Source organism: Pyrgilauda ruficollis, unplaced genomic scaffold (genome assembly GCF_017590135.1).
Source record: "Pyrgilauda ruficollis isolate IOZ18807 unplaced genomic scaffold, ASM1759013v1 scaffold111, whole genome shotgun sequence".
NCBI lineage: Eukaryota > Metazoa > Chordata > Aves > Passeriformes > Passeridae > Pyrgilauda > Pyrgilauda ruficollis.
Genome location: NW_024509322.1, coordinates 669,674 through 697,149, shown reverse-complemented (window position 1 = coordinate 697,149; position 27,476 = coordinate 669,674). Strand labels below are relative to the sequence as shown.

General features: G+C 46.2%; 1 protein-coding gene across 1 annotated transcript in view; it reads left to right on the top strand.

Annotated features, from left to right (window-relative positions):
- Positions 1–27,020, top strand: part of PLXNA4 (plexin A4) — a 443,098-nt gene extending 416,078 nt beyond the window's left edge. Inside the window, exons 27-32 of the mRNA XM_041477472.1 lie at positions 1,790–1,889; positions 3,649–3,839; positions 6,382–6,551; positions 9,500–9,712; positions 19,938–20,088; positions 20,773–27,020. Coding sequence (XP_041333406.1) covers positions 1,790–1,889; positions 3,649–3,839; positions 6,382–6,551; positions 9,500–9,712; positions 19,938–20,088; positions 20,773–20,868 — 921 coding nt within the window. The 3' untranslated portion in view covers positions 20,869–27,020. The remainder of the gene's footprint in view (positions 1–1,789; positions 1,890–3,648; positions 3,840–6,381; positions 6,552–9,499; positions 9,713–19,937; positions 20,089–20,772) is intronic.
- The last annotated feature ends 456 nt before the right edge of the window (positions 27,021–27,476 follow it).

The following is a 27,476-nucleotide window of genomic DNA, read 5'->3' as shown; positions in this document are numbered from 1 at the left end:
GCATGGCTGGAGACCATGGAGCAGTGGAATTGTTATTATAAGGAGCTTTTCTTTTTGATCCTTCACCTGGCCCAGGTGACCTGCTCTGCTTCCCTTCCTCCCTGCATGACCTGGAAATCCATAAGAGAGTGTTAGAGATGTCTGAAAATGTCTTACACAAGTGGTGGATTTAATGAAAAAAGTGAGGTTTTGGTCAAAGTCTTCTCCCTTTAAAAAGAACACCAACAGAAAAGACCTCATTAAATTTAATCCGATGCTGACGATTTTGTCATTTCCTCCATCACACCTCAGCAACCTCTGTTTCATAACAAGATTATTTTCTCTTGTCACTTAAGAGCTGAGCTGAGGAGGCAGCAAGCAATAATTTGAAAAGGAAACAAAACTTTTACTTCAGATTGACTGAAGCATTGTTGGCTGAATTTGATTATTTTTTTTTTCCCTCAGACAGAGCAAGGACATTTCCTGCTTTATTTCATCAACAAACCAGGCATAATTTTCTTCCTTTCTGTGCTTTTTCCATGTTTTCTTTGCTTCAGGCAATGAGCTCCCAGCTGTATGATGAGCTGGGCCAGGTCCTCAGGAAACATCATTTTCCTGGCTGTCCTGGAGGCTGACACAGATCATGCTGGGACAGACACTGAGATTGCCTTTGCCTCAGTTTCCCCGTCTGTGGTGTGGGGCTAAAACTACAAAGAGCCAATAACTGCCTTTCGTGATAGCTTAGGGGCTATTTAATTAGCCTCTGCAGTGCTTTGAAGATGAAAAACTCCATGCAAGTGCTAATTATTATTATTACACAGACAAGAGTTAGATGTCATTACAAGGGATTTTTTTTACCCATCTCCTCTTTATGATGTCTTATTTATCACAGATGTTCCTGATAGGGCTCTTTTGAGCCATGGGCTTGTTAACATTTCTGATATGGGACCCACATGATTTGCCTTGTTGTAGAAACAGAAAGTCTGGCTCCTTTAAAAAAGTCCTGTGGTCCCTGAAAACGTTGTCCCACGACATCCTGGACATCAGCCACTCCAAACCTGCTGCTTTTCCACCCTCTGACACCACAAAGAGAAAGAAGTTGTGGCTGTCCCTTCAGCCCAGCAGTGCTTTTGTCACAGGGAAGGGTGAGAAGTTGACAGGATCATAGTGGAAAATTGTAGACAGGAATTTTTGACCCAGGCACCCCGATACCACTTGCAATCCAGGAGGAAGGAATGGAACATTTCACATTGGTTTTACATCCTAATGGGTCAGCCAATCCTATTTGAAGTAGCTCAGATGATTTTATTATTCTCCTGCTCCTGCTCTGCCTAGGAGCTTCCCTGGGATGACTCTATTGTCAGATTTACTGAGGTTAATGCAAAAACCACCCCTGGAAGTGTTTAAAAGGCCTCTGGATGTGGCCCTTGGGGACATGGCTTAGTGGTGATCAGAGTGGGGCTGAGTTAATGGTTGAACTCCATGATCTTCAAGGCCTTTTGCAACCTAAGTGACTCAGTGACTCACATTGTCGTCACTGGGCTTTGAATCAGGGCCTGGATGGAGCAGAATCTGTTTGTCACCAGTTGTCCCTTTGTCCAAGTGCAGGATTCTGGCTGTGTAACAGCAGATTTTGTCCCCATGTCAGATTTTTTATTACTAGACCACCTCAATGAAGAAAGAAATCAAAGCTTTGAGGGCAAACTGGGCCCTACCTACAGAGACACTGATTTGCAGCTCATGCTGCTCTGGGCATGGTCCTCAGCCAGTTTTCAGAAGTTTATTGACCCAGTCCTTTTTTTCAATGCAGGTCCCAGATGGATCTGTGGTGGCTTTGGTCTCCAAGCAAGTCACTGCCTACAACGCAGTCAACAACTCCACGGTGTCCCGGACGTCAGCCAGCAAGTATGGTAAGGATTTGTGTGCTGGGATGGACTGGGAGAGCACTGGGAAGAGATCCCAAACGTCACAGTGGTCACCAGACTCTGAGCACCAGCAGGGAGAATGATGGGCAGATGATTAGCAGGTGAAATGAGGCAGGAGAGGAGGATTTAGCCGTGTAAAAACTCTGGCATCTTGTTCAAAGTGTTGATCCCAGTGGCTGGGTTGCTCTTGGGAGGTTCTCCTCCCTCATTAATGAAGGGAGGAGTCTGTATAATTAACTGCCTCCCTCTTAGATCACCAAATGTCACTCTTAGAGTTTGAGGTCTTTATCAGCAGATCTCAAGGCAGTGGACTGTTGTTCCCACTGTCCCCATGAGACAGCTGAGAGTGACACAGCTGTGGAAGGGACACCAGGTGGCAACTCCTCTGCAGGGCCAAACAGGGACCTCCTGAGTGTCACCCACCCCCTCCACACCTTCCTCCCCTGCTCTAGAATTACATCCAGCCCGTGTCTCGCTGAGGTGATGCTGGACAGCAAAGCAAAACATCCCTGATGCACAACCAGGGTGCTGCAAACCCCCCTCCAACCTGAATGCTGCTGTCATATCACTTTATTCATATTTTTTAATTTATGTAAGCATCTCCAATCCTCCTTACTCCCTTTATCTTAAAGGAAAGTGCAGTTACTCAATGTCCAGAGGTGCCCCCTTCCACTTTCTCCAAGGACATGAATGATCCATGATCCTTATTAATATTCATCCTCTTTGCCATGTTGTTGCAATTACTGAAAGACACAGTGACCTTTGGAATGGAAGACTTGAGGAGGGTTAATTTCTGTTGGATTTCTTTAATTCTTTTGCCATTTGATTTTTCAGGAGGAGGGAACAGGGAAGGAAGCAGGGGGAGGAGAAGATGTGGTGGGTCAAAAAGTGATTGTTAATTGCAATTAAGAAAACAGCATCCAGAGAGAAAAAGGATATTCCATCTGATAATTAATATGTAGAGATTGGTAATGCATTAATGAGGCTGATTCAGATCTTGCTACAGAAAGGTGCAACACTTCTGATAATTATGGTTGGAAAAGGCAACATTGCTGGAAGGTCAGGGAGAGGGGAATGCCTTGTGTCATCACTCAGGGGCAAAGAGAGGTAAAATTTGGAGGCTAAAAGTGTTCTTGGAGAGAAAATTTGTGGATGCCCACCTGGGATTCTGGCTGATTTCTGTTAAAACAAGATTTTGGAGAAGGGAGGATGTCTGGGCAGGAATTGTTTGTTTGCTTTGATGCCAAGGGAAGGAGGCATTGAATCAAAATACTGATGTCTCTAATGTGATCCCCTATTTAGCTCCTTCTAAATCTGGGGATGAGGAGCTAAATAGGGGATCACATTAGAGACGTCAATATTGTTATGTTAAGCAGCATGGCATGGCATGGATAAAATATGGGAAAACCATATTTTTGTCACATAAGGAACTGTTTACCAAAAGGAGCTGGTGCTACCTCTTGAACCAAAGTGTCTGACAGTGACAGTGTCACTTGCCAGGGACCATGATAAGAGGTAAAGATTATGGACAGCTGGAAATCAGTGTTTGAACCTCATTTAATTTAGTAATGTAGACATTGACGTCACACCTGGCTCGGCGGCATCGCTCGGCTTTGCTGAGCCAACCACGCGGACAACGCTTTGAAAAACACATTTGGTGGCACGTCACCAGCAGAAATCCTGAAAACCCCGAGCCCAGGAGCTGCTGAGACACGTGGGGACTCCCATTTTTGTGTCTCTACAGAAAACATGATCCGCTACACGGGCAGCCCCGACAGCCTCCGCTCGCGCGCGCCCATGATCACCCCCGACCTGGAGAGCGGCGTCAAGATGTGGCACCTGGTCAAGAACCACGAGCATGGAGACCAAAAAGAGGGTGACCGAGGCAGCAAGATGGTTTCTGAGATCTACCTGACCAGGTTGCTGGCCACCAAGGTATGTGGTGAGGGTGGGGGACAGGGGGGTTTGAGAGTGTGGTGGAATTTCCTGCCAGCAAGAAGTGAGAGGCCACTCAAAGGATGCCAAAATTGGGTATAAAGAGAAAACAGAAGGAAAATAGAGCAAGGGGAGAGTCCTGAGCGTGTGGGTAAGGAGCTTAAGCTTTGAAAGCAGAGTAAAAAAGAGACACTGGAAAAGCAATGCGGAGTAATGATCCAGGGCCATGAGATTGGTGGGTAAAGCACAGCAGGAGGTGCTGGAATTGTTGATTATACCGGTTTGTAATCTGTAGCAAAATTGAGCAAGTGAAGACCCAGAGCAGATGCTCAGAGCAGGTTCCAAAGATGTGTCAGGCCTCACAGTCTGAAATGGCTCCTATACCACAAAATCCTGAGTTTTGTGGTACAAATCATCCTCCACATTTACCCTGGGCCAGTAAAGACTTTTGTGCTGATGACTTGGAGAGGGTTACATTGACCTTACAGTGAGACATGAAAACTCAGCATGCACAGAGAGAAAATACAGATTAAATCAAGTGGGGGCAGAGCAGGGACATCCTGACCTGAGTCTCCAAATACATCTGTAACTTTTTCATTTTTTGCCAGGGTATTAATAGGCACAAACACGATTCATTGTTCATGCAAATGCTGCCTGAGCTTGCCCATCAGACACATTTCCATCAGTAGTTTAAGTCCTACTCTCCAGATTTACCTGCTCATTTATTCCTGAGCTCATTTTGCCTCTGATGTCTGGCTCTCCCTGCAGCCTCACTCAGGCTGTTTGAGCTGCAAAGGGATTTGGAGGAAAGGCAGCTTTGTCTTTAGCCCCTGGTCCATGCCCCGTTCCCTGGCATCAGGAGGCTTTTATGGATCACACAGCATGTGAAAAATGTTGGAAAAGGAAAGTGTTGCTCCCCAGGGCTCAGGCCCCAGCTGGTGTAGACCAGCAAGCATTGGACTGGTGCTGATTTATGTTTTCTGGGGATGCAGCCCCACCATTGAACTGCTTTTGCTTTCTGTTCTGGGTCACAAACTCAACACTTGGCTTGGGGTTTTTTGTTGGTTTGTTGAGTGTTTTGTTGTTGTTGTTTTGTTGTTGTGGAGATGGGGTTTTTTTTGTTTTTTGCTTGTTTGGGTTGTTTTGGTTTTTTTTTGTGGAGATGTCAGGAAAGCAGCTGCAAAACCTGCACAGCAACAGAAAGAGTAGGAAGGTTGGGGTTTTATTGTTTCCCCTCTTGGGCCGAGCAATTTTCTTTTCTCATTGTGACCATTTGAGGGAGGGAAAGAGAGAGAGCGAGCAGTTGCTGTAATACAATCCCCAGGAATACTTTGTTAAACTGACAATGATTTTTATTCTGGTAAATCCCTGACCTCTGATACCCAAGAGCCTCTTCCCTAAAAGCCTCAGAGGTTTTTGTGGCATTTGTGAGGGTGAGCATGTAGAGAACTAACTCCCTGCAGGAACTGAACCTGAGGGCAGCTCTTCCATGTCAGACCAAGAGGATTTCCCCTCTGGAGCCCTTTCTGAGTCAGATGTGCTGCAGGGCTTTGTTCACCCTGCAGGAGTTCACACAAACAAAAGGTGCCTCTGTTTGTTTCCCGAAGAATAAATCAAGTGGTGAATCAGCCGGAGACACCAGCTTTCTAATTAAGTGTTTGTTGGCTCTAGGTAAACTTGAGCCACTCTGGTGGAACCTGAGGCTTTGTTTCTAGAAGGAGACATTTCTTCCCTAGGTCCTTGGAGAAAGAGCAGAGTTTTATCTTGCAGGAGAGGAAATTTTTCATCTCAGGGAATGTTTGTTGGAGATTCAATTGATTTTTTGTTATTTTACCAGCTGTTTGAACACACATAAATGCCTGTGAAGCTCTGGTGATAGAGAAAACGTGCCCTGCCTGGTTCCACCCCAAACCCAGCCTAGAACTCCTCAGTTGTCCCCTTCTCCAAGCCTGGTCACCCTCAGATATTCCAGCTCCTCTCCTTCCTGCTAAAAGTCAACTGTCCTCACAAGGGTGACTCTCCAAGCCCTCAATCTGGGATTCTCCTTCCAGTGTGGAGTAAAAGATGAGGAGGGCTCTTGGGAATGCAGTTTGTGTTATTTAGGACACTGGTCACACATTAACCACCCACCTCTCTAGGTTCTCTTGTCCTTTTTTTTTCCATGACACCTTCTGCTGTGCCCTACAGACTTCTCTTCCCAGTTTAAAAGATGGCCCTGGGTGAAAGCCAGCCTGGAAAATGGCTGGGTTTTGTCTCATGGATGCACTAAAGCACTGAGCATGGGATGGAGAGAGAGGAATCTGTGTGGAAATGAGGTGTAATGGTTCTTGTGATGATAAACATTCCTGCTTAAAGACGTTTGTATTGAAATTCCCAGGTTGTGTCTGATATTACATTTAACTGATATTAGATGGACCCCACTTTTCAATCACACCTTGGTTTATCCACAGACATGCCCTGTTTTCAGTGGGGTACCAAAATTCAGCGTCCTCTGCCCACTTGTACCTCATATTCTTCCTTCTTTCCTTCCTTCTCCCACCAGGGCACCCTCCAGAAATTCGTGGACGACCTCTTTGAGACCATCTTCAGCACTGCCCACCGTGGCAGTGCCCTCCCCCTGGCCATCAAGTACATGTTTGATTTCCTGGATGAGCAGGCAGACAAGCACAACATCCACGACCCCCACGTGCGGCACACCTGGAAGAGCAACTGGTGAGTGGGTGAGACAGCCCAGCACATCCCAGCACAGCCCAGCACGGATACTGGGCTGGAAGGAGAGCAGAGGGAAGTGTGTTTGGCATCTGGCTGCTGAGGGAGATGAGGAGCCTGGTGTGGGGCTCAAAGGATGAGGCTCAGTCTCCCCAAGCCAATGGAGAAGTCAGAAGATCCCAAAATCTAAAGGAATAACACTTTGGCTAAACAGGTCCCAGTTTGCCTTGTATTACATGGAAATGTCAGGATTTGTGATTGATTTGATGAGGGAAAGTGAAGTTTTTAATTGCTGCAGTGCCCAGGCTCTGCATAGGAAAATGCAGAATATGCCAGAATATGCCCAGGCTCACATAGGAATATCTAGGGAGGCACAGGAGAGGATTCAACACCACTGGCTTCATCTGCACTGGGTGTTTTAATTCCCAGCTCTATTTGCTTGCCCATAAAGAGGTATCTCATGCCAGGTGAGAATTTTAAGGTATCCAAGACATCCTGAGAGGATGTGGAGCGCCCAGAGGAGACTTGTACCCTCCTGGGTGGCAGCTGGAGGCCAGGAGAGCATCTCCAATGGTACAAAGTATTTAAAGGGTCTGGAGCTGGATGTGAGTCTTCTTGGAGTGAGTAACAAAGGGTGACATCAGTGGCAAAGTGTGACATCAGTGGCAAAGTGTGACATCAGCCACTCCAGCCACTCCAGCTGAGGAGCTCCAGCTCCTCATCCCTGCAATGGGACAGTGGGAAAAGCCAGGATCGGTGGAGAAAAATCTCCTTTCTGCTGAGTCTCCTGGCTGGAAAGAGCTCCCTGGGGAATGGCTCCCTCCCCTTCTCCTGTGCAAACACAGGGACTGTAAAAGGAGCAGCAGAGGAGAGCCGTGGGGCTCCCAGCTCATGCATTTTTTCCTTTTCCCAGCCATGCAGTTGGCAGATCGTCACAGCGCCGGTGACATAAAAAAAAGAAACCCCATGCACCAAAGAGGCTTTCAACTAATGAAACATTAGCATATTATTAACATTATCTGCGGCACTAATCTAAGGCTGATTGCAGCCACTCAGCCTAAATGAGCAGGAGGTTTACTTAAGGGGGGAGGGAGGAAGGCAGAGTGTGTGTGTTTGTGGGAAAAGGGGCAGTGTGAAGAAATCTGTTCAATCAGATCAAATTAACTCAAAGTCACATCACAGGGCTCCATTATTCCCAGCCAGGGACATGGTCCCCTCTCCCTCCCCACAGCCAGGCACATAAACACACACTCTACTCCTCATTGTGGCTTTGTGTGTCATCCAAACACCTGCACGAGGACTTCTGCAAGGTTCACCCATCCATTTCATCCCCCCAGTGATGACTCTCCATTCCCAGCCTAAACTCTCACAACTCCATGGTTCTCATTGCCATTTTTTACTTATTCTTCCCTGATACCCTGGGACAGGCTTTTTAGAAAAGCTGTGGCTGCCCCATCCCTGGATTGTTCAAATCCAGGTTGGATAGGGCTTGGAGCGACCTGGGATAGTGGAAGGTGTCCCTACACCTGGATAATCCTTAAGGTCTCTTCCCACCCAAAGCACTCTATAATTCTGTGTTTTCCAGCATCTTTCCCTCTTCTCCTGAACTTGGCTGACCAGATTCCCTGTGTGGGGCATTCCTTACATTTGTTCTGTGATTTTGCTGCTCAGGAGAACACACAGAGGTTTAGGAAAACACGGTGTCAACCCTCTGTCAGGAAGGTTGTTCCCCAAAATCTGTCAGGCTTGGAGATGAGTTTTTTACAGTGTTGTAAACGCAATCAGCAAGTGGGAGGAACTGGAGGTTTATTCTAGGTTTATTCTGAGTATCAGGAGAATTTGCTGAGCTGAAAGATGCAGAGAGTGAAGGCAGACTTAGCAATCTGCCTGAGAGAGAGACAGGGGCTGGGCTCTGTGCTCAGTGACACATCCCAGCTCCTGGGCCATGATCACTGCAGTACATCTGCCCTGACAAAAGGCTCCAGGCAACAGCTGGAGGTATCTCATACATGTACCTCAGGGCATCTCATACAAATGAGCTGCTCTTTGGAGAAAAAGGGGGGAAAAAAGCTTTGGATTGCAACTGGAATACCATTTCCTTGGTTAGGGCAGATATATTTTCATATCAAAGGCTGTGATACTTGTTTCCCAGTTCCTTTTTTTTTTTCCTTGAGGCAAGGGGGCTTTCCCTGTCATGTAGCAACTGGTTCCTGCTCAGGGTACTGGGATTATGTGCAGGCTTGGGCTGGAGCACTGGAGAGTGACAGGACATGGTGTCCTACAGGGTGTGACATGAGATTCCCACTCTCCACCTGGGAACTCTACCTACCTCTCTTCCCATGGAGATTGCTGTGAGGGCTAAAGTCCCTCAATGACAAAAGTGTGAGAATCTCAGAATAATTTGGGTTGGAAGGGAACTTAAACTCATCCAGTCCCCCCTTGCCAGGGTAGGGACACCTCCCGCTATCCCAAGTTGCTCCAAGCCCCGTCCAGGCTGTTCTTGGACACTTCCAGGGATCTAGGGGCAGCTACAATTTCTCTGGGCAGCCTGTTCCAGTGCTTTATAGCCCATACCATAATAATTTTTGTGGGTTCAATGCCTGTCTTCATCTGATGGAGCAACCAACAGCATCAACTTTCCATTGCAACTTAACACACAGAGAGATTCAGAGTGTTTGTCATCACCTAAATTTTACTCCCATTAATTTATGGGCACCTTCAGCAAGATTGTATTAAGACTGAAAAAATCTGCCTTGTAAGGATTACAGGGACAAAAGGTGATGTCTCTACCGTCCCTAGACTTTGTAGGGGAGGAATTAATTACATAGCAAAGTTTATCCCAGAATCTTCATATCCACAGCACGATCTTTGATCCCCACCCGCCATCTGCTGCTGTGATGTCTCCTGTGAGCTGTGCCCTGACTTTGTCCCCTCTGCCACCCCTCCTGCAGCCTCCCCTTGCGCTTCTGGGTCAACATGATCAAGAACCCACAGTTTGTCTTCGACATTCACAAAAACAGCATCACAGACGCCTGCCTGTCCGTGGTGGCCCAGACCTTCATGGACTCCTGCTCCACCTCAGAGCACCGCCTGGGCAAAGACTCCCCCTCCAACAAGCTCCTCTATGCCAAGGACATCCCCAGCTACAAGAACTGGGTGGAAAGGTGAGTTTCAGCTATGGAATGATGTCGATTCTTTATCTTCTTTTTCTGCCTGGGTCAGGATTAAATGCGCAGAGATGGCATTTTGTGTTCGGACTCAGATGTTTATTAATTCTGTAACAAAATGCTACAAAATGGCCCCACATCTATCTCTACAAGGCCTTTTAAGGATAAACTGTCCAATTAAGAAATGACACCTAAATTATTTTCACTTTTAACCCAATAACCAACCACCCATGCCTGCAATGTGGACTCTTTTATCCAATTACACAAAACCACCCAAACCCATAGAGAAGAAGGTGAAGAAGAAGGATCAGCCACCACCCTAAAACCTCCACATTAGCTTTATATATATTATTATATTCTAAACCCTTAAACTCTGAGTTTCCCACCCTGTGGTATCACACATTTCTATTCAAACTGCACACCCACAATCCCAGTTCTGTCATTCCATTTTGGAAGCTTCTCCACAGCCTCAGGTCAATGCAGAGTTCTCCTGGGGGTCAGTGCCTGGCAGCACAGAAAGTCTGGAATTCTCAGCAGCCAGGGTTGCAACAGAATGCCATAAAATGCACACAACCAGAGGAGACAAAACCAGACCCTGCTTTGTAGGTGGAGGTAGGAGGGAGCATCACTATTACTTTTGGAAACTGCCCCTGAGGCTTTTTTGTCTTTGGCTTTTGGTAACTGGAAATCTCCATGTTAGCCTTTTATTTCTCTGCCTTGCAGCAGAGATGGAAGTTTAGTTAATGGTGGGAGCTGAAGGTGTTTGCCGTCATTGTTTCCTTTGAGGAGAAACTCTTGAGAAGTGGCAGAGGGAGGAAGGAAGGGGAGGTGATGTGTGTGAGCCCTGGGAAGCACACGGGCTTCTCAGTCCTTCCACACAGGCCTGAAGTGGTTTGCTGCTCTCAGCACCATTGTGACAGTCCCCACACTGCCTGGATCCCAAGGGATTTATAATTATCCCCCAGCAACTTCCCTTGGAGGCTCTTCTGTGCTTTGAGTGAGATGCCAGACAGTTGACAGGCTGCTGACTGAGGCTCTGCAGGTATTTTATGTCAGGTCACAGGTCTTTCCAAGCATTTTGTCCACACTCCCAAGACCTGTGGCTGTACTTCCATCTGCTGTACCAAGGATCAGTGCCTGGCAAAGCTGCTCCACAGGGAATACAACCAAAACATCTATTCCTGCAGCATGCTGGGGCTTCATTTTCCATAGGGTTTCCCCCAGGACGAGCAAACAGCACATCTTGTTCTTCATCCAGCAGGAGCTGGGCTTTGCTTTCCAATATTCTGCACTTGCCTGGCGTTATTGACAGGTTTGGGAACTGCACAGATGGGGAATTTTTGCTGCTCTGTAAATACAAAGGCGGGTTTATCCTACAGATCATTCCTGTGCACCGCATCCAGCTTTCAGCAATGATTTCCTCTGGATGACTTCCCAGGCACAGCCTAAAACTGACACCATGTCCTGCAGGTTGTACAAGGCATCTGCTGCTGCAGACACCTCACACTGTGCTATAAATCCCCGTATTGCCTTTGCTGGGGATGATTTTCTCTCATTTTGTGACAGGAGTGTGGCTGATCAAAGAGCTCCATCCCCTACTCGGCACGAGGCAGCTTTTTTTCCATCAATTCTCCCATTGGTCTGTGGTTTGTCTGGACAATTATTTTTAGATGTGGTTAAACACTTCAGCAAATGTCGTTTCTAGGCAACCTGCAAGGCTCTTATGAGCTACCTTGCTTAATTATGACCTACTTTTGGTACCGTGTCCAAGTTTCTTAGTATGGATTGAGGCTGATTGCTGGATTGACCTGGATAATGGGAAGCAAGTGTTGGAGGTTCCATTTAGAAATCAAGTTTGCACCAACAGTGACCCAAAGGTGTCATTCTCTAGTGATGCTTTAGCAACACTCTGTGTGGTTGGGCGGTTTCTGTGGACAAATAATGTTTTTCATCTCAAAGGGGTTGATTTTATCCTGGGAGATGCTACATTTGAGTGGCAAACTGAGGTATTTAAGTGGAGAATGGGATATTTCCTTACACAACAAACTCCTTTTTCTCTTTCCCTCTGGATAAACAAAAGGCTGCAGTTTCCTTGTTGGGTTTTTTGGTTTTTCGGGTTTTTTTTTTCCACTATTGATTTCACTTTACAACCTTCTGGAGCTAAATCCTGGTGCCCAGTGATCTTCAGCAATAGGTGCTGCATTTCCTTGGAAGTTTTCCCAAACAACTGGGTTTGCAAACGAGGTACATAACACCTCCTGCTGCTTGTAAACAGCCCTGGATTCCTGTCCCCAGCATGTGCTGGGTTGTTATCTGCACTGATGTCTGACAACTTGAACTGAAGCCCAAGGGGAGACTGCAGGTTTTGGAATATGGTTAGAGCTTCCTCCCTGCTTTTATTTTTGTGTGTCAGTTCCACTGACTCAAGGCAATGGCACCTGGATGCTGTGGGAGATGAAAGAAAAAAACCTATCAGGGATGAATAAAATATAATTTGAGTTCTACCCCTAGCTAATGAATTCCTGCTCTCCGTTCCGTGATTGTGCTTTGAGGCAGTTTTTCCAAATCCAAAGGCTTCCAGTGCTGGTTGGAGCTATTTCTGTAGTCAGCATCAGCTGGAGATGGCATCCTTCAAGACCACTAGTCTTCTTCAAAGAGTGAATCAGGAGATAAAAAGTCAGGGAGTTTAAGAATTGGTTAAGGAAATCAGAAGAACCTGAAATCAAGCGAACTTCTTTGACAAGGAGGAAACTCTAAGAGGGTAATTAGTCAGTGGTAGATTGTACCCAACCTGAGGCACGCTGCATTAAAACATGCCTGAATTTAGAGGTCTGGAAATGGAGCTGAGCTGGGTTACTCCAAGCCATCCCTTTGAAACCTCTGTTTTCTGGGTGTGGAGCCTTTAGGACTCACAAAACTCAGAGCAGGGAATGACCTTGGCATGAGAATGAGGCAGGGATGAAAGGAGTTCCCTCTAATCCTTTCAAATATTTGTTTTCCACCTGGGAATGTGCATTGGCAAGGGAATAGTTACAGCTTCTGGCCTTACCAGTGGTCCACCTCCACAGGGTGGTCAACTGGAAATTTGATTCCAAAAGATTTCGGCAGCAAGACTGTCAGGAATCTTCACTGGTTTTGTTTGTTTGTTTGGCTCGTGTTTTAGCGTGGGATTTTCTCATGTTTGCAGTTACTTCTTTGTGATGAGTCAAGAGTTGCCTTCAGAACTGGGATGCATGACAATGACTAATTAAGAAACCTTAAAATTTACCAATTTTTGCAATTTCCTGTCGACTTAATGGAAAACTATATAAGAAATGGACATCTTCCATGACATTTTGAGAGGTTGGTTGTTTTAGTGCCCATTTCTATAATTATTCAAGATAATGGATTTGCTGACAACAGGAACAAAAAAAATTATTGTGCATCGCTTAAATTTAGTTGAAGATTTCCCTGCTCATTGCAGGGGGGGTGGACTAGACGACCTCTAAATGTCCCTTCCAACCCGAACTATTTTGTGATTTTATTAAAGTCCTTTTATAACATTGTTGGAAGCAGAGGTGGACTCTGCCTGCTGAAACAATCCAGCTGAGAAATTCTGGCTTTTGGGAAAAAGTAGGTTCCCTGTTCAAATGAGACACAGAGAGCTGGAAACACGTGGATAAAAAGTGTTCCAGTGCAGCCACGTCTTGGATTTCCTGCTGCAGAACACGAGGCCTGATGAGGCAGGACAATTAACCCAGGAAATTGGGACAGGCTATTTGGCTTTTGTTGAAGCCACGAAGAGTCAGGCTGTAGTTCTAAAACAAAGTGGAGGCTTTTCAGCCCCTCTAAGAAAAACTTAAAGTCAATGGAGACATCACAAGTGTTCTTAACTTACAAGTCATTCAATGAAGACCATTCAAAATAGGCTTGCCAGGTTCAGGATCAAAAGAAGCTTAAAGTGATCTGATATGTGGGATTCAGAATTATAACATTTACATTTTATTGTGTTAACCTGGGTGCAAACAGTGCCTGACACAGCTGGGGCTACTCCTAAGGCCGTGATCTACTTTTTTTCCTTACAAGTACAGATACTTTTAGGGTAATGGGAACAGTTTTCAACTAAAAGGGAAAGATTTAAGTGAAATATTTGGAAGATATTCTTTACTCAAAGGGTAGGAAGGCCCTGGCACAGGGTGCCCAGAGCAGCTGTGGCTGCCCCTGGATCCCTGGAAGTGTCCAAGGCCAGATTGGACAGGGCTTGGAGCAACCTGGGATGGTGGAAGGTGTCCCTGCCCATGGCAGGAGTGGAACTGGATGATCTTTAAGGTCCCTTCCAACCCAAAACATTTTTGACTTGGTGATTCATGAAGCAGCTATGATTTGCATCCCATTAGCCTTTAGATGTCGAGGTCTAGGTCTTGTTAGGAAGAGCTCTATGAGCATGTTTGGAGTGCACAAAACAGACAGCCTGTACCCATTTGGGATTTCACCTAGCTGGTGGGTCAGCCTGGGGTTTCAGGGCTCTCAAGTCACTAAAAAATCTCTACCTGTGCGGTGCTTGTGATGTCTGTTGGCCACTTGACAGCTAACTTTAGAAAGAAAGACAAACTGGACCAGTTTAAGGCAATAAAAAGCTGCACGTACCCTAACATCGTGAGTTATTGAGGTTTTAAGGAGAAACTCTGAGGGCTTTAAAAAAGAACATCACATGAGAGGTGCAAATCCTGGCTCTGCTTTAAAAAATGAGTTTTCTGTGCCCCGTCTCTCTCTGCTGCAAAGAAGGCTCAAGAAGCAGCATACCAAAGGTCAAGGCAGGGGGTGTTGTCGGTGGAGATAATAAAAAACAGTGCTGGAGGGGGCCTCGGGAGGTCAACCCGACCATCTCCTGCCTTAGGGCAGGATCAGCTCAGTCTAAAGCCTTCCTGACAGATGCTTGTCTATCCCTTTCTTAAAGACCTCAAACAACAGAGCCTCTGCTGTCCTCAGGCAATTCATTCCCGTGCTTCCCTGTCCTTCCCATCAGAGTGTTTTCCCTGCTGGGCAGCCAAAATCTCCCTGGCTGTAATTAAAGCTCAGGCATCGCCGTGGCAGGGGGTACAGCTCATTCCCTGCCTCTCTGGGGCAGCTTTTGGCGTATCTGAAGACTGCTCACTTGTCTTTCTTCACTTTTCATCTCAAAAAAAAAAAAAAAAAACCAAAAAAACAAACAACAAAAAGAAAAGGAAACACCAGTGTTTTCTCATCACGGTAAAAAGCTGTTATTACACAGTGCAGCTTTCAGCTGGCAAGATGAAAATGTGTCCATATGGGCAGGGTGCAGCCCCACACATCCTCTGCTCCGAGGTGGTGCTGGCTGATCTCGTCTCCCAGAGGAACTACCTGGGCACCAATTCACTCTTCAGCCACTGAGGCAGAACTGTCCTTCAACCCTCCACTGTTTATTCCGGGGGGAGAAGCAGCAGGAAAAGCCATGAACAGGCAAAATAAAAGCACTGCCCTTCCTAGGGCTTGCACACACTGAACTGTTCCCTTCAACAGCTTGGGTTGGAAGGGACCTTGAAGCTCATCTCATTCCACTCCCTGCCATGGGCAGGGACACCTTCCACTATCCCAGGGTGCTCCCAAGCCCTATCCAACCTGGCCTTGAACACTTCCAGGGATGGGGCATGCCCGGATTTCCCTGGGCAATCTATTCCAGTGCCTCACCAGCAGCTGAGATGCTCCCCAGGAAACTCAAAGTGCCGTTCTGTGTCAGTGCAAGAGCTGACAGCATGTCCTTGCACTGCTCCAGTGCATCCCAAAAAAGAGCTGGTTGTTCCTAAGCTTTCCACCAGCCCTTCCCCGCTGGAAGAGTCCCCCATATCCCTTTCACACACCTTTCCATCCTTCAGTGGTCTGGATACAGCCGGCTATTGCATAACCCTAATTATGTTATTGCTGTAATTGCGTCTGCCGTCTGCAGCACATGGATTCGTTACAAGCTTTTCATATGCTAAAATGATTATTAATGAGTGCAGTCCCATCCCAGTGACAAACAACAGCCATGACAAAAAGATCTTTTGGAAGGCAATTAGCTCCATGCTAAGCTGCCTAAACCATGGGCTGTGCTGGGAAATTTCGGGCTGGGGAGGAAGCACTGGCAACGTGGCTTTTCTCTTCTCTTTTGATGAGTTAATGAGTTACTGAGCGGCAGCAGGCACAGTCATTCTTGTGAAACAGCTCCACTAAGGAGCCTTTTCCCGTCGGTACCGAGGGAAAGAACATTTATCCCTGGATAAACAGAGGACAAAATGTATTCCCAGGTCACTGTGATGGATGCCCAGGTCACTGTTGTGTCGCTTTCCTTGGGAAAACAAAACAAAACAAAACAAAAAAATGCAAAGATGAGGTTGGAAGGAACAAGAATAATTATTTTTTCAGTAGAAGAGTACCAGCTGTATCCTGGTACATCCCAAATCCTTCTCCATCCACCATGGCAATGGAGGGTCTCCTGGGCTCTCTCTCCATTCAAGGCAGGCTGGGGTGAGTTGTTATTCCTGTGATATCTGTGAGGACACATCCTGGTTATCCTCATATCCTCCAGCTGAGCTGGAGTGCTGCAGTGATGGGCTTACCCCAATTCCTCATAATTTTAATTGCTTATGACGTCTAATGAACAAATTTGCTGTTGTCACATCAGAGGATGGAGAACCTTGAGGTAAGAATGGAGGCTGCTCCTGTGAATCCAGGGAAGCTCAGACACATAAGGCTGGATCTTTTGATCTCCATCTGAGGATCTTCTGGAAACAGCTGGGGAAGGATCCACTGGAGATGAGCAAAACTGGACCACAGCAGTAGCAGCAAATCTGCTCAGGATTCTCACTGCTGACCCTTTGAGGGCAGATTAAACTGCATTTACTGCTTTGCTTTGCTACCTTTCTGTCTCATTCAGAGAGAATACAGCTGAATGTTGTGTTCCCAACCTCCTGATGGCTGTGGAAGTGGGTCAAAGACCTGTCCCTACCTCAGGTGAGACCTGGTGGCCCTCCACAGGTGACAGGGCACCTCGCTGCCCCTGGCACTGCCTCCCAGCCCAGCTCTGCTGTGGGAGATGTCAGCTGCAGGCGTGATGGAAGCAGCAGAGGCAGCCCTGCAAATTCCAGCAGTGGGAATGTAAGGGCCTCTGGGGCTTGGTGACAGCTTCTCAGTGGTTTTTGCATTAGGGGTATGCAAATGGCAGAGAGGCTCTAAGTACCTCTGAGGATCTGAGCTGGAACTGAAGGTAAATAAAGACTCAGCAGGGATGTTGTCATCTCCCTGCTAGGATGCTTTAATACACACATTCATCATTTCTTTAGAGAGCACAGTGATGGCTTCATTAGAAACTCTTCTGCATAAATAAGTCACTGGGCCATGGCAGAATTTGGATGGAAGGATATTATGTCTTCTCACTCATCTAGATTATGCCATTGGTACGTGGTTGTTTCCACTTCTTTTTCTTTTATTTTTGCCACAAAACACCTTGGTTGAATGGGAAATGATGTTTAGGTGTGTGATGCCAGGGAATTGAGTCTGGAGGAGACCAGGACACTTTGGTGGGTGATGGCCTGTGACCCCAGAACACTGAGATCACATCCTGGCAGTCTGTCATGGCCAGAGCCCTGAAACTGTGATTCCTGAAACTCAGATCTGTGCATCCCATCCTTGGCTCCAGGGAACATTTCCTGCTGCTCTTCCTTGTTTGGATGAGTCACGGGAGCGTTGTGCTGCTGGGGAGTGATCTCTGCAGGGCTGGAAGGGGATGGGAAGCTTTCAAACCCTTGTGAGTCACAGACTCGAGAGTCTGTTGCCACCAGGTGGAAAGGAAACAGGACAAACTTGCAGGAGGAGTTGATAACTGTGTCTGTGCTCCAGTTTTTGGGAGCACCCTGTCCCTACACCCACTATCCTGCCACCACTTGGTGACAGCTCAGCCAGAGAGGAAAAGGAGAATTTTAACTTCTTGTCAGAGCCAGACTGGCACCTCTGATTTCCTCCACCGACCCCATTTATTTTTGCTGTGGTGAGTCCCCTTCTCTTCTCATTTCACCCATCAGGAGGGTGCCTGTCCAACATTCATGAGGAGCTGCTCTCTTTTCAGGGGCCATAAATCAATGTATTTCACTGCTTTGCAGTCTGTTTTCCCCACAAGTCTGTGAATTGTGCTGGTGAATTTTTTTTTCCAGTGCCAAGGCACACCTTGATTTTTGATCTTAAGATTCCTTGCTCTTTGACCCTAAGATTCCTTGTTTTCTCAGCCATCTTGTGGATGCCACCAATTCCTGTGTGCAGCACAATCTTCTCCAGAAGGTGAAGCCAAGACCTGTTTAAGTTTTTCTGCGAGTGGCAAAGGTCTAAGAAATATTTATTCCTCCTCCTCAGCATCTTCTCCTGGGGACAGTTCTGCAGGACGGGTCCTGCTGGGATTTCCAGATGCTCACTTCACTCACAGACAACAGTCCAGCTCCACCTGGGGACAGAGGGTCAGGCAGAGTGTAAAGAGAATCAAACCCACACCACTTTTCACTGGAGCACTGGCAATGAGAAATATTTAGACCATGGGACTGAGTTAGACTAAGATTTCTGGCTGGTCCAAAGCCGAGAAGACAAAATGCCAGGACTCCAGGGAGAGAGATGTTTTTGTGCCTGCTGGAAGTTGCAGTAAAATTAATGAGGTTTGCACGAGTTTTTATGGTGAAACAGAGTTTAGCTTTGGAAAATGTCAAGCAAGAAGGACCTCTGCCTCCTATGCCTCCCTCTGCCAAGGATTAAATCAGCATCGCATCACCAAAACCAGGGTATCAACAGAGACTGACTCATTGGGGTAAATCAGGGTGGGATTGAAGGGCATAAAACCAGACTGAGCACAACTGGAGCCTCCTGGTGTGGAAGGGTTCCCCCCATGCTCTTGCACTGCTCTGTCTTCCACAGCAGCTGCTCATCCTGCTCTGTCACAGAGTATTTTCCCACTCACCCACCTCAAGGATCCTCACCACACAGCATTTCCATGTCCAATTTCTCTGCAGTGGCAAACAGCCTCCATCTCAGCAGGTGTCTCCACGCTGTTTACAGGACACCTGTCAGCTCTTTTGGCTCCCCGTCCCCTCTGCCTCCTAATTATAAAATTGTGGATTGCTGCAGCTATGGGCTTTTTTTTTTTTTTTCTCCTTCTTCTTCTTTTTTTTTCCTTGTGCACAAAATGTCAAATTGCAGAAATTAAAAATGTAAATGATGGTGTCTAATTAACCAGTTGACAGCAGAGCACAGCTGCGAGTGACAGTGACTGATTACCTTCTGCAAACCTTGTCCTCCAAGACCTGCCTTACCCAGGGGAGGAAGGACATCAAAAATAGCAACTTCCTTAAAGAGACATCACTCTGCAGATAAAGCCTGCTGGGCAATGGTTCTGGGGGATCCAGATCCTATGGATAAACCCCCAGTCCTCCTGAGCTCCTAGGGAATGTTGTCGACTCCTAGAAAAAACAGATTTTTTCCCAGTCAGACTGGAGTTGAAGGCATTTGCCACAAATATCAGGCCAGCTTAAAATATGGGGAAAAAAGGAGATGCTGAGCAAGGGAGTTGCTGGGATAGACTGGATTGAGTGTGGAAGGTGGGTGATGTTAGCAATGGGGGCAGATGTAGTGGTGAGAATGGTGCAAGGAAAAATACAAATATTTGGGGTTTTTCTGTGTGTGGGAGTGAAGCTGTGAGCTGTCAGTGGGCAGCAAGGTCTCTCTGGGAAGAGAGGCAGGGCTAAAAACCCTTGAATATCTGACAAAGTGATCCAGCTTCAATCCAGCTCCTATTGATGGCACAGGGAAAGTTTACAGGATACTCTTTGGGGCTTCATTCTCAGATTGAGGTGAATACAAGACATATCACAGAATCACAGAATAATGAGGTTGGAAGAGACCTCTAAGATCATCGAGTCCAACCTATGCCCTAAGACCTCAACTAGACTATAGCACCAAGTGCTATGTCCAGTGCCATATGTGGTGCTCAGGATGAGTGCTCAGTCATTTCCACTTCGGCTAAGTCACCTTTCTTGCTGTAAAAGAAGAGCATGAGCAGGTATTTCACTGAGGAACCAGAAACAATAATTGCGGAACAATAATTGTGCAACAATAATTGCGGGATTTTTCTTCTCCTTTTTGTTTGTGGATTTCACTTCTTGAGCTCCTGCTCTTCCCCTCAAGAAACCCCTGTGTCTGTGCCCCTCAGGTACTACTCAGACATCGCCAAGATGCCAGCAATCAGTGACCAGGACATGAATGCTTACCTGGCAGAGCAGTCCCGCATGCACATGAACGAGTTCAACACCATGAGCGCGCTCTCCGAGATCTACTCCTACGTGGGCAAGTACAGCGAGGAGGTGAGAGCCTGGGGGCACCTCTGGGGGGCCAGGGGACAGCCCACCCATCCCCTGGTGGATCACTGATACCTGTTTGCATCCTGGCTGGGAGGGTGGAGGGTTTAAGGAATGAGGGACAAGGCTTGGGGTTTGGAAAGGGAAGGTCTGGGATTCTGGATCCCTGTTTTTTTCTCTTGTGTTCAGTCAGGCTCAGATGGTTTGAAGTAGTTGATGGTCAGATGTTAACTCACTGCAGAGGAGCCCTACATGAGCTTTACATCCACAATGGGCAAAAGTTGCTTAAGGACTGTGCCCAACATCATTCCAGACACCCTAAAACACCCCAAAATGGTCCAAACACAGACTTCAAGGTGTCCAGCATGGTTCTGTGTATTGAAGGCCATGTGAAAACCCTTTAGGGCATCTCAAATGGCATGGCCAGGTGATGGATAAAGCTCATAAATGAATCTCCAAGATAAGAACCCATTTGATTGGTTGCAATCCAGAGGTCTGCACATCAAATCAAACACAAACTCCCTGCCTAGCTCCCTCCTGGCTGACTGACTTGCCTTGCATGATCTAAGCTAAGCCTGGGACCTGTCTTAGAGAAAGCTAACCCTCCTCTGCTGCTTCAAGATGCTGGACACGGTCATTTTGGGGAAAGAATCTGAAATCCCTATCACTTCTTCCTCTCTCCTTTTCTAGATTCTCGGAGCCCTCGATCAAGACGACCAGGCTGGGAAACAGAAACTTGCCTACAAACTTGAACAAGTTATAACCCTCATGAGCATAGACAGCTGAGAACTGTCCTGCCAGGGACACCCTGGGAGGGATAAACCAAGTCGTGCCTCACTCAAGATCATCATCTTTACCAAGTGCAAGTTTTGATGGGCTGTAAGCAGAGTCACCCGAACAGCGCTCCTCTCTCTCTCTCCCCTCTCTCTCTTTCTCTCTTTTCCTTCTCTTCCCAAATCTATGGACAAAGCGACAGAGCCCCAGGGGTTAAAAGAAAAGACTGCAGAGGAATCTTGGCTCTGGGGCCATGAAGACATTTGGGTGGAGCTCTCCTTTTCACAGCTTCCCGTCTGCCTTTTGCCCTAGACAGAAACTATTGAACACACACGAAAACCCCACCAACCCTCCCCCAGCATCACATCCTCACTCTGCAGAGGTGAAACCAGGAGGTAACTTCTGTCATGCTGCTTTAACTGCCCTCTGAGGGCTACAGCCTCTAGAGAGGACATGGAAATGAACTCAGTATTACTCAAGTGTCCCCAAGGGGAAGGCAGCCTGCCTGCAGGGCTCCTGGAGGGCAGAGCCAATCCAGCTCCTCTGCTGCAGAGCCATTGCAATTCTGTCTCTTGATAGCGACCCACTGGGAGAGGAGGCTCCCTGGAAAATGCCACAGCTCCGTCCAGAGCAGGGCCACTGTGGCTCATCCTGCCTGGGCAAACAGCTGCTCTCCTGGGGTAGGGAAAGGGTCAAGAGGGGACGAGGAGACCGACGCTCCCCTGCCCATGTGTTTCATATGGTTCTTCTTATTTTTCCAAGAGCCGCGTGTCCCCCTCCGTCTTTCCCGTCGTGTCCTGTTGGTCGTAGCACTGCAGCGAAACGCTCTCTCTGCTGGGTGGCATCCTGTCTGTGGTGGTGGTCCTGCTCCTCCTGGCCATGGAGAGCACAGCATCGCCCCCCTCGTTCCCACCTTGGCTTGGAAGGCAGGAGCCACAGCCTCGGTTTGTTCCAGGCAAGGAGCTCAGCCTCTAAAGAAGATCCAGAAGGACTATTTTTTTTTTTTTAAAAGATGTTCTTTCCATTTTGTTTCCTCAACTGGAACACAGCTGTTGTTTTCCCACAGTGGAGTATCAGAGGGTTACTGAAATGCTTGCTGAGAAGGGAGGTGGTGCACGGGGCTGATGGTAAAGCCTTCCTTCCAAGCCACTCCTAAGAGGAAATGTCACCACACATTTTGGAAGGAAATTTTGGAGGAAATCCGAATGAAACACTGCAAAAAATTCTTCTCCCTAGATCCCCCCAGCCGAACTGCCTGTCTTCTGGAGGTCTCTGAACTGCTGTGAGCCCATCTGCCTTTTGGTGCCAACTCCTGGCCTTTCCTCCATTTCTGGAACCAACAGGCCTTGCTGAAGGCACAGTTGCTGCCTAGGAAGGATTTTATCTCTCTTTGCACTTCTTATCCCTTCAGGGATCGCTGTCACCATGGGACGATTGTGGGGGATCACCCTGTCCTTGTCCCATCCTCTGCTCAGCTTCTCCAGAACATCTCAACTTGTTTCATGGCCAACCAAAGGGGAGTGAGCTCCTGCATCTCTTTCGCCTTCAGCTGTTCCATTCACACAGCTGCCAGCCCGGATATCACCATGATTAGAGACCCTCGGGGTGTGGAGAACCTTCCTTGTACACCAGGGAAGCAAGAGCTGGGTGAGCATTCATCTCCCCAGACACGAGCAGAGCTCCCTGGCAGATGGAGGAGCGGCTGGAGAATCAGCCCACGCCCACCTCACCCCATCCTTGGAGCAACAGCCTGGATCTGCTTTGCACCTGGGGGGAGCAAGGGGTGCAGGCAGGGTGTGTAAATTGATGACAGAGTTTGTTTGGGTTCATTCCTGTCTCTTGCTGTCAAACCAGAACCTCTTGGGAGTGACAGATCCCGAGAATGTGTGAGGGATGATGTGGTGCAAGCAGGAGTCAGGCAGCAGGAGGGTTTCCTACAGCCAAGCAGATACACACGTAGGCGAGTCCAAAACCACTCAAAGAACAGCAGTCCAAAACTGGACGTGTCTGTGGGGAGAAAATCACCAGATTCACATTGAAACAGCAAACTTAAGGACACGTCTTGGTTTTAAACCCCCAGACATTTCTCTCTTGATTACAATTCCAATTATTTTGTGCGTGTGCGTGTGTATCTGTGTGCGCGTGTGCGTTCCTTCCTCTTTTTTTTGGTTCTGCTTGCTTTCTGTTGGATTGCTGAGCTGATGGACTCATCATGCACCTTATGGACATCTCAGCAGTTTTAAGAGGCCTGCGCATTGGGGATGGTTTGGGTTTGGTTGGTTCTGCCATGGTTTTGTTGATCCATTTTAGTAACGTCGGCGCATGTTCCAGATCCATTGATTATGGCTGTGAAAGTGGGGAGTCCCACCAGAGCCAGTGGTAAGAAAATGACAACAAACAACACAAACGCAGTATTTTTTATAAGTACGTAAATTAAAAAAAAAAAAAAAAAAGAAAAAAAAAAGGGAAAAATTAAAAAAAAAAAAAGGAAGAAACCAAAGGTTTTGACAAACAAAGTGCCACAAAAGAAAAATATGGACCCTATTGTCATGCCTTGTACTCACAGCTGGATGGTAGGAGTCTAAGGACAAAGAGCTGGCTTGGAGGGAAGTGGTTATGAGTGATGGGCGATCCTGCCTGGACATGCGCACATGAGAGGAAGAAGAAGCTGTTTAACAGAAAAAAAAAAAAAAAAAAAAGTAAAAAATGAACTGGTGTGATCCTGTACTGTTACTGAAGTCAGAGGAACACCACAGGGGAAATCTGAGACTCACCCTGTTTCTTTTTGATGTTTTCAGGGCTGTGTTTTTGGTTTGTTATGGTTGTTTTCCATGGTTGTTATTTTATTTCTTCTTGCTGGTACGGAGTTTTTCATCTGTATATTATATATATATATTTTTCGAGAAAAACTTGAACACCTCAGAGACACTGAGAATGAAACACTTAGGGGAAATGGGAAGCACCAGGAGATTGGTGTCTTAACCCTTTCCAAACTTCCCATTTAGGCATTTCTGCTTTCTCTCCACCCTCTTCTTTCCCCCATGCCCAGGATTTGAAAGAAAATCTGCGTTTTGCTTCTCTTTCATCTCCTCTTTATTTTTTTTTTTGTGTTTCTGTTTCGCTTTATTTTGGTGTTTGAGCTGGATTTGCTTTTTTTGCTTGGAAAATGTGCCAGAATTGTGATGTAAATGCGTGGGCTTCCTCCCCTGTCCCCTTCAGTGCCCTTCCCATTTCCAACCAGTGTCCCAGAATCCCCAGTCTATGAGAAGTCTTGGCATCTTTCTTCCCAGCCTCACCTGTTGAGCTAACTATTTTTTAAGTGCATGTAAAATACAACTAAAAACAAAGACGTAAGCAGAAGAATGAGCCCTACTACAACACGGATGTTTTCTTTTCCTTTGATTTCTTTTCCCCTCACCTCCCTTTCAACACTTGACCAAAAATGCCGGATAAATAAGTAGTGTCCCACACTATTTTTCAAGCCCCATGGAGAGAACTGGAGCCAAAGTTCCTGGAAGATCATGGACAGGCTCCTAAAATCCAGAATATTCCAGATGATAGGCTGATCTTTACGGGCATTTCTCAAACATTGCAATAAAATAATTAATGCTGGCACCTGCAGCACCATCAGAAACAGGGGAAAGGGAACTCATGAATACTCTCTGAGGTTCTAAGGAGAGAGTCAAGATTATTTCTTCACTGCCTGGTTTGCTTTGGGGACTTGCTGCTGGGTTAGAGGAACAAAGGGTGAGTAGCTCCAGCAAACACCTCATGTCCTCGCTGTGAGTGGGACTCAGCTGTCAGTGACACTGATCTGAGACCTGATCCATCCCATCATGTGCTGCTGCAGATTGAGCTTTCCAATGGACACCAGTGTGGGGAAATTTGTTTGTGTCTGGAATGAGGTGTTGGAGATTGTTTGCCCTCCAACAGACAGCGCAGGAGAACGAACGAGGAGAAATTCAGCCACCTTCCTCTCCTAGCATAGAATCATAGAATCATTTGGGTAGGAAAAGACCTCTAAGATCACAGAGTCTGAATGTTAAATCATTCCCCAGTCCTTCTCTTCCCACTCTTCATCCTGTCCTGAACATATCCAAAGGTTTGGTCCAACCCAGCACACATCAGCCTTGCTCCATTAGATAAGAGGGCTATGCCAATTTTCATCCTTTTAGTGGTATCACTGCACTTGTCTTATCTTGCATCTTTGACACTGAAGACCATAAAATTTATTTGGTCATGAAGAAGATTTACCAGCACAATTTCGTTTGGTAATTGCTTAGATTGAAAAGTGTTTCCCAATCTTGTGTATTCACCCACAAGAAAATGTTTGCCATGAAGGGAATGAAACCAAGCAAATCAGATAATTGTCATTATTTTTAATAATGTTGTTGAAAACCAATAGATCAAATTTGAAGAGTCCAGTCAGTGGTCAGCCTTCCTTTTGAGTCCCCTCTGAATTTCCTGGAGCCTGGGATGCCTGTGAGGCAAAAACCCAAGCACATCACAGCCAATATCAGAAGGACAATTGTTCAGAAGTAAGTCAAAACATGAAATGTAGATCTGTCCTTCCCCAAGGCTTTAATGAAGTCCTTTGGGAAGAGACACTGCTATTTGGGAACCCTTCCAAAAGAGGAGAAATAAAAATATAAGTAGTGAGAGTTGTCCTTCAGGGCAGGTGGATGTTTTGGGATGTCCTAACTCTTGCCATCCAAACTTGGTGTGCTGTGGAGCAGGAAATTGGTGAAACATGTGAACTTCAACATCATGGTGTGAACCTCAACCTCCTGCCCATTCCCAGCCTGAATTTTCCTGCTTTGTGCCTGCTGCAGCTCCCATTTCAGGGCAGTGTTTGGTCCATAGAGTCCTGCAGTTTTCCCTCACCTCTGTGACTGTGCAATGCCCCTCTCTCCAAAAAAAATCTTGTTGTCTTACTGGGAATAACTACTTTGTGGAGAATGCTTTGAAAATAGAGCTTGTCGACCCTGTTTTATTTGGGATGGCTCAGTTCTCTACAGTTGGAGAAGCACCCAAAGGGACACAGGATTACAGGAAAAAAAAAAAAAAAAAAAGAAAAAAAAAAAGAATTTGTAGAAAGATGTCAAAGAAAAGAAAGTTAAAAAAAAAAACCAAACAGAATTTACACTTGGAAAAATAAACCCACCAAAACCCCACTGAAGTTGCAAAGCTGCTTAGTCTAATCAACCTGTCACATGTTTGATTTCTGTTGTCGTTGTTGTTTGTTCATTGTTTGATTGGTTTGGTTTGGTTTTTTGTTCTGTTGTTGGTTTTGTTTTTTTTTTTAATCTTCTGTTCTAAAAATGGAGAGTTTACCTCAAGAAATTCTTTCTGCTTGGAAACAGATCACCTCAAAGACGCTCGCAGCAGAGAGCAGTGTGCAGGGAAGCTCAGTAAAGCAAACTTGGGTGTGGAAAACAGAGGGAAAACCAGGACATTCAGGCTCTTTTCAGCACTCCCTTCTTTTACTGGTGTGGTCTGGCATTCCCCAGTGGAGAAGCTGCTGTTCACTTTCAGACAGACTGAGGCACAAGAGCCAGTTGGAGAAATGAAGGCACATGTCCAAGCTTGAAGTCCTTTCTGAAGTATCTTAAGAGAAACTTGGTGTTATTTCAACTTTCTATGCTGCTCTTTCTCCATTCCCTGGAGAAATTCCACTTTCCAGCCCAGGCTGGGGTAAGGAAGCAGAGAGATTAGGTGCTAGCTAAATCCTCCCAGTGTTTTCCCCAAGGAATTGAGAGGCAACTGGATTATTTATGGTCACAAGAGAGGCCCTTCCTTGTGTCTGACCCTGTGTCTTGGACATACATGTGAGCCCAGAAGTCTCATTCTCTGTTTTGCTAAAGCTTCCAACTTAAAATCAATGGAAAGACATTTCCTTTTACCACAGTGTTACTAACAGCCTCAAAGAGATGTCAAGACAGCATTAGAAAGGAGGTTGGGATTCTTTTTCTTAGGTTGTTGTTGTTGTTAGTTTGATTTTCTTTTGAACTGATCCTAGTTAAAAAAAAAGAAAGACATAAAATCTATACTATTTAAATTGGAATCCCGTTGTTACTTGGTAAAGGCAAAGCTTCTGTACCTTTGTTATAATTAATTGTATACCTGTGTATGTAAATATAAGGCATTCCTATTTTGCAGTCCAGAACAAAAAAAAAGAAAAAAAAAAACAAACAACTATTTGTAATATAGAATAAAGTTTATTAAAAAAAAATAAAGAAATAAAAATGCCCCAGGCTGTGCTTGCTGCTTTCTGTGTCAAATGGAGCCAGAGGGAGGGAACTGAAATCAAGGAAAAGCTGGAAAAAGACCTTAAAGATCACTGAGTCCAGGTGTTAACCCAGCACTGCCACATCCACCACTAAACCATGTCCCCATATCCACACATTTGGGAACCAACTTCCTTCCTTCCTTCCTTCCTTCCTCCCTTCCTCCCTTCCTCCCTTTGTTGCCATCTCTCTTTTCCTTCCCATGTCACACAAAGACATTTATTGGATCATTTGAATTTTTTTCCTTGCAGAGGTGGGATCAGACAGATTATTCCTTTCCATTTGTTTCTGAGGTGTCATCAGCTCTATTAAAAAATAAAAATAAATAAAAAA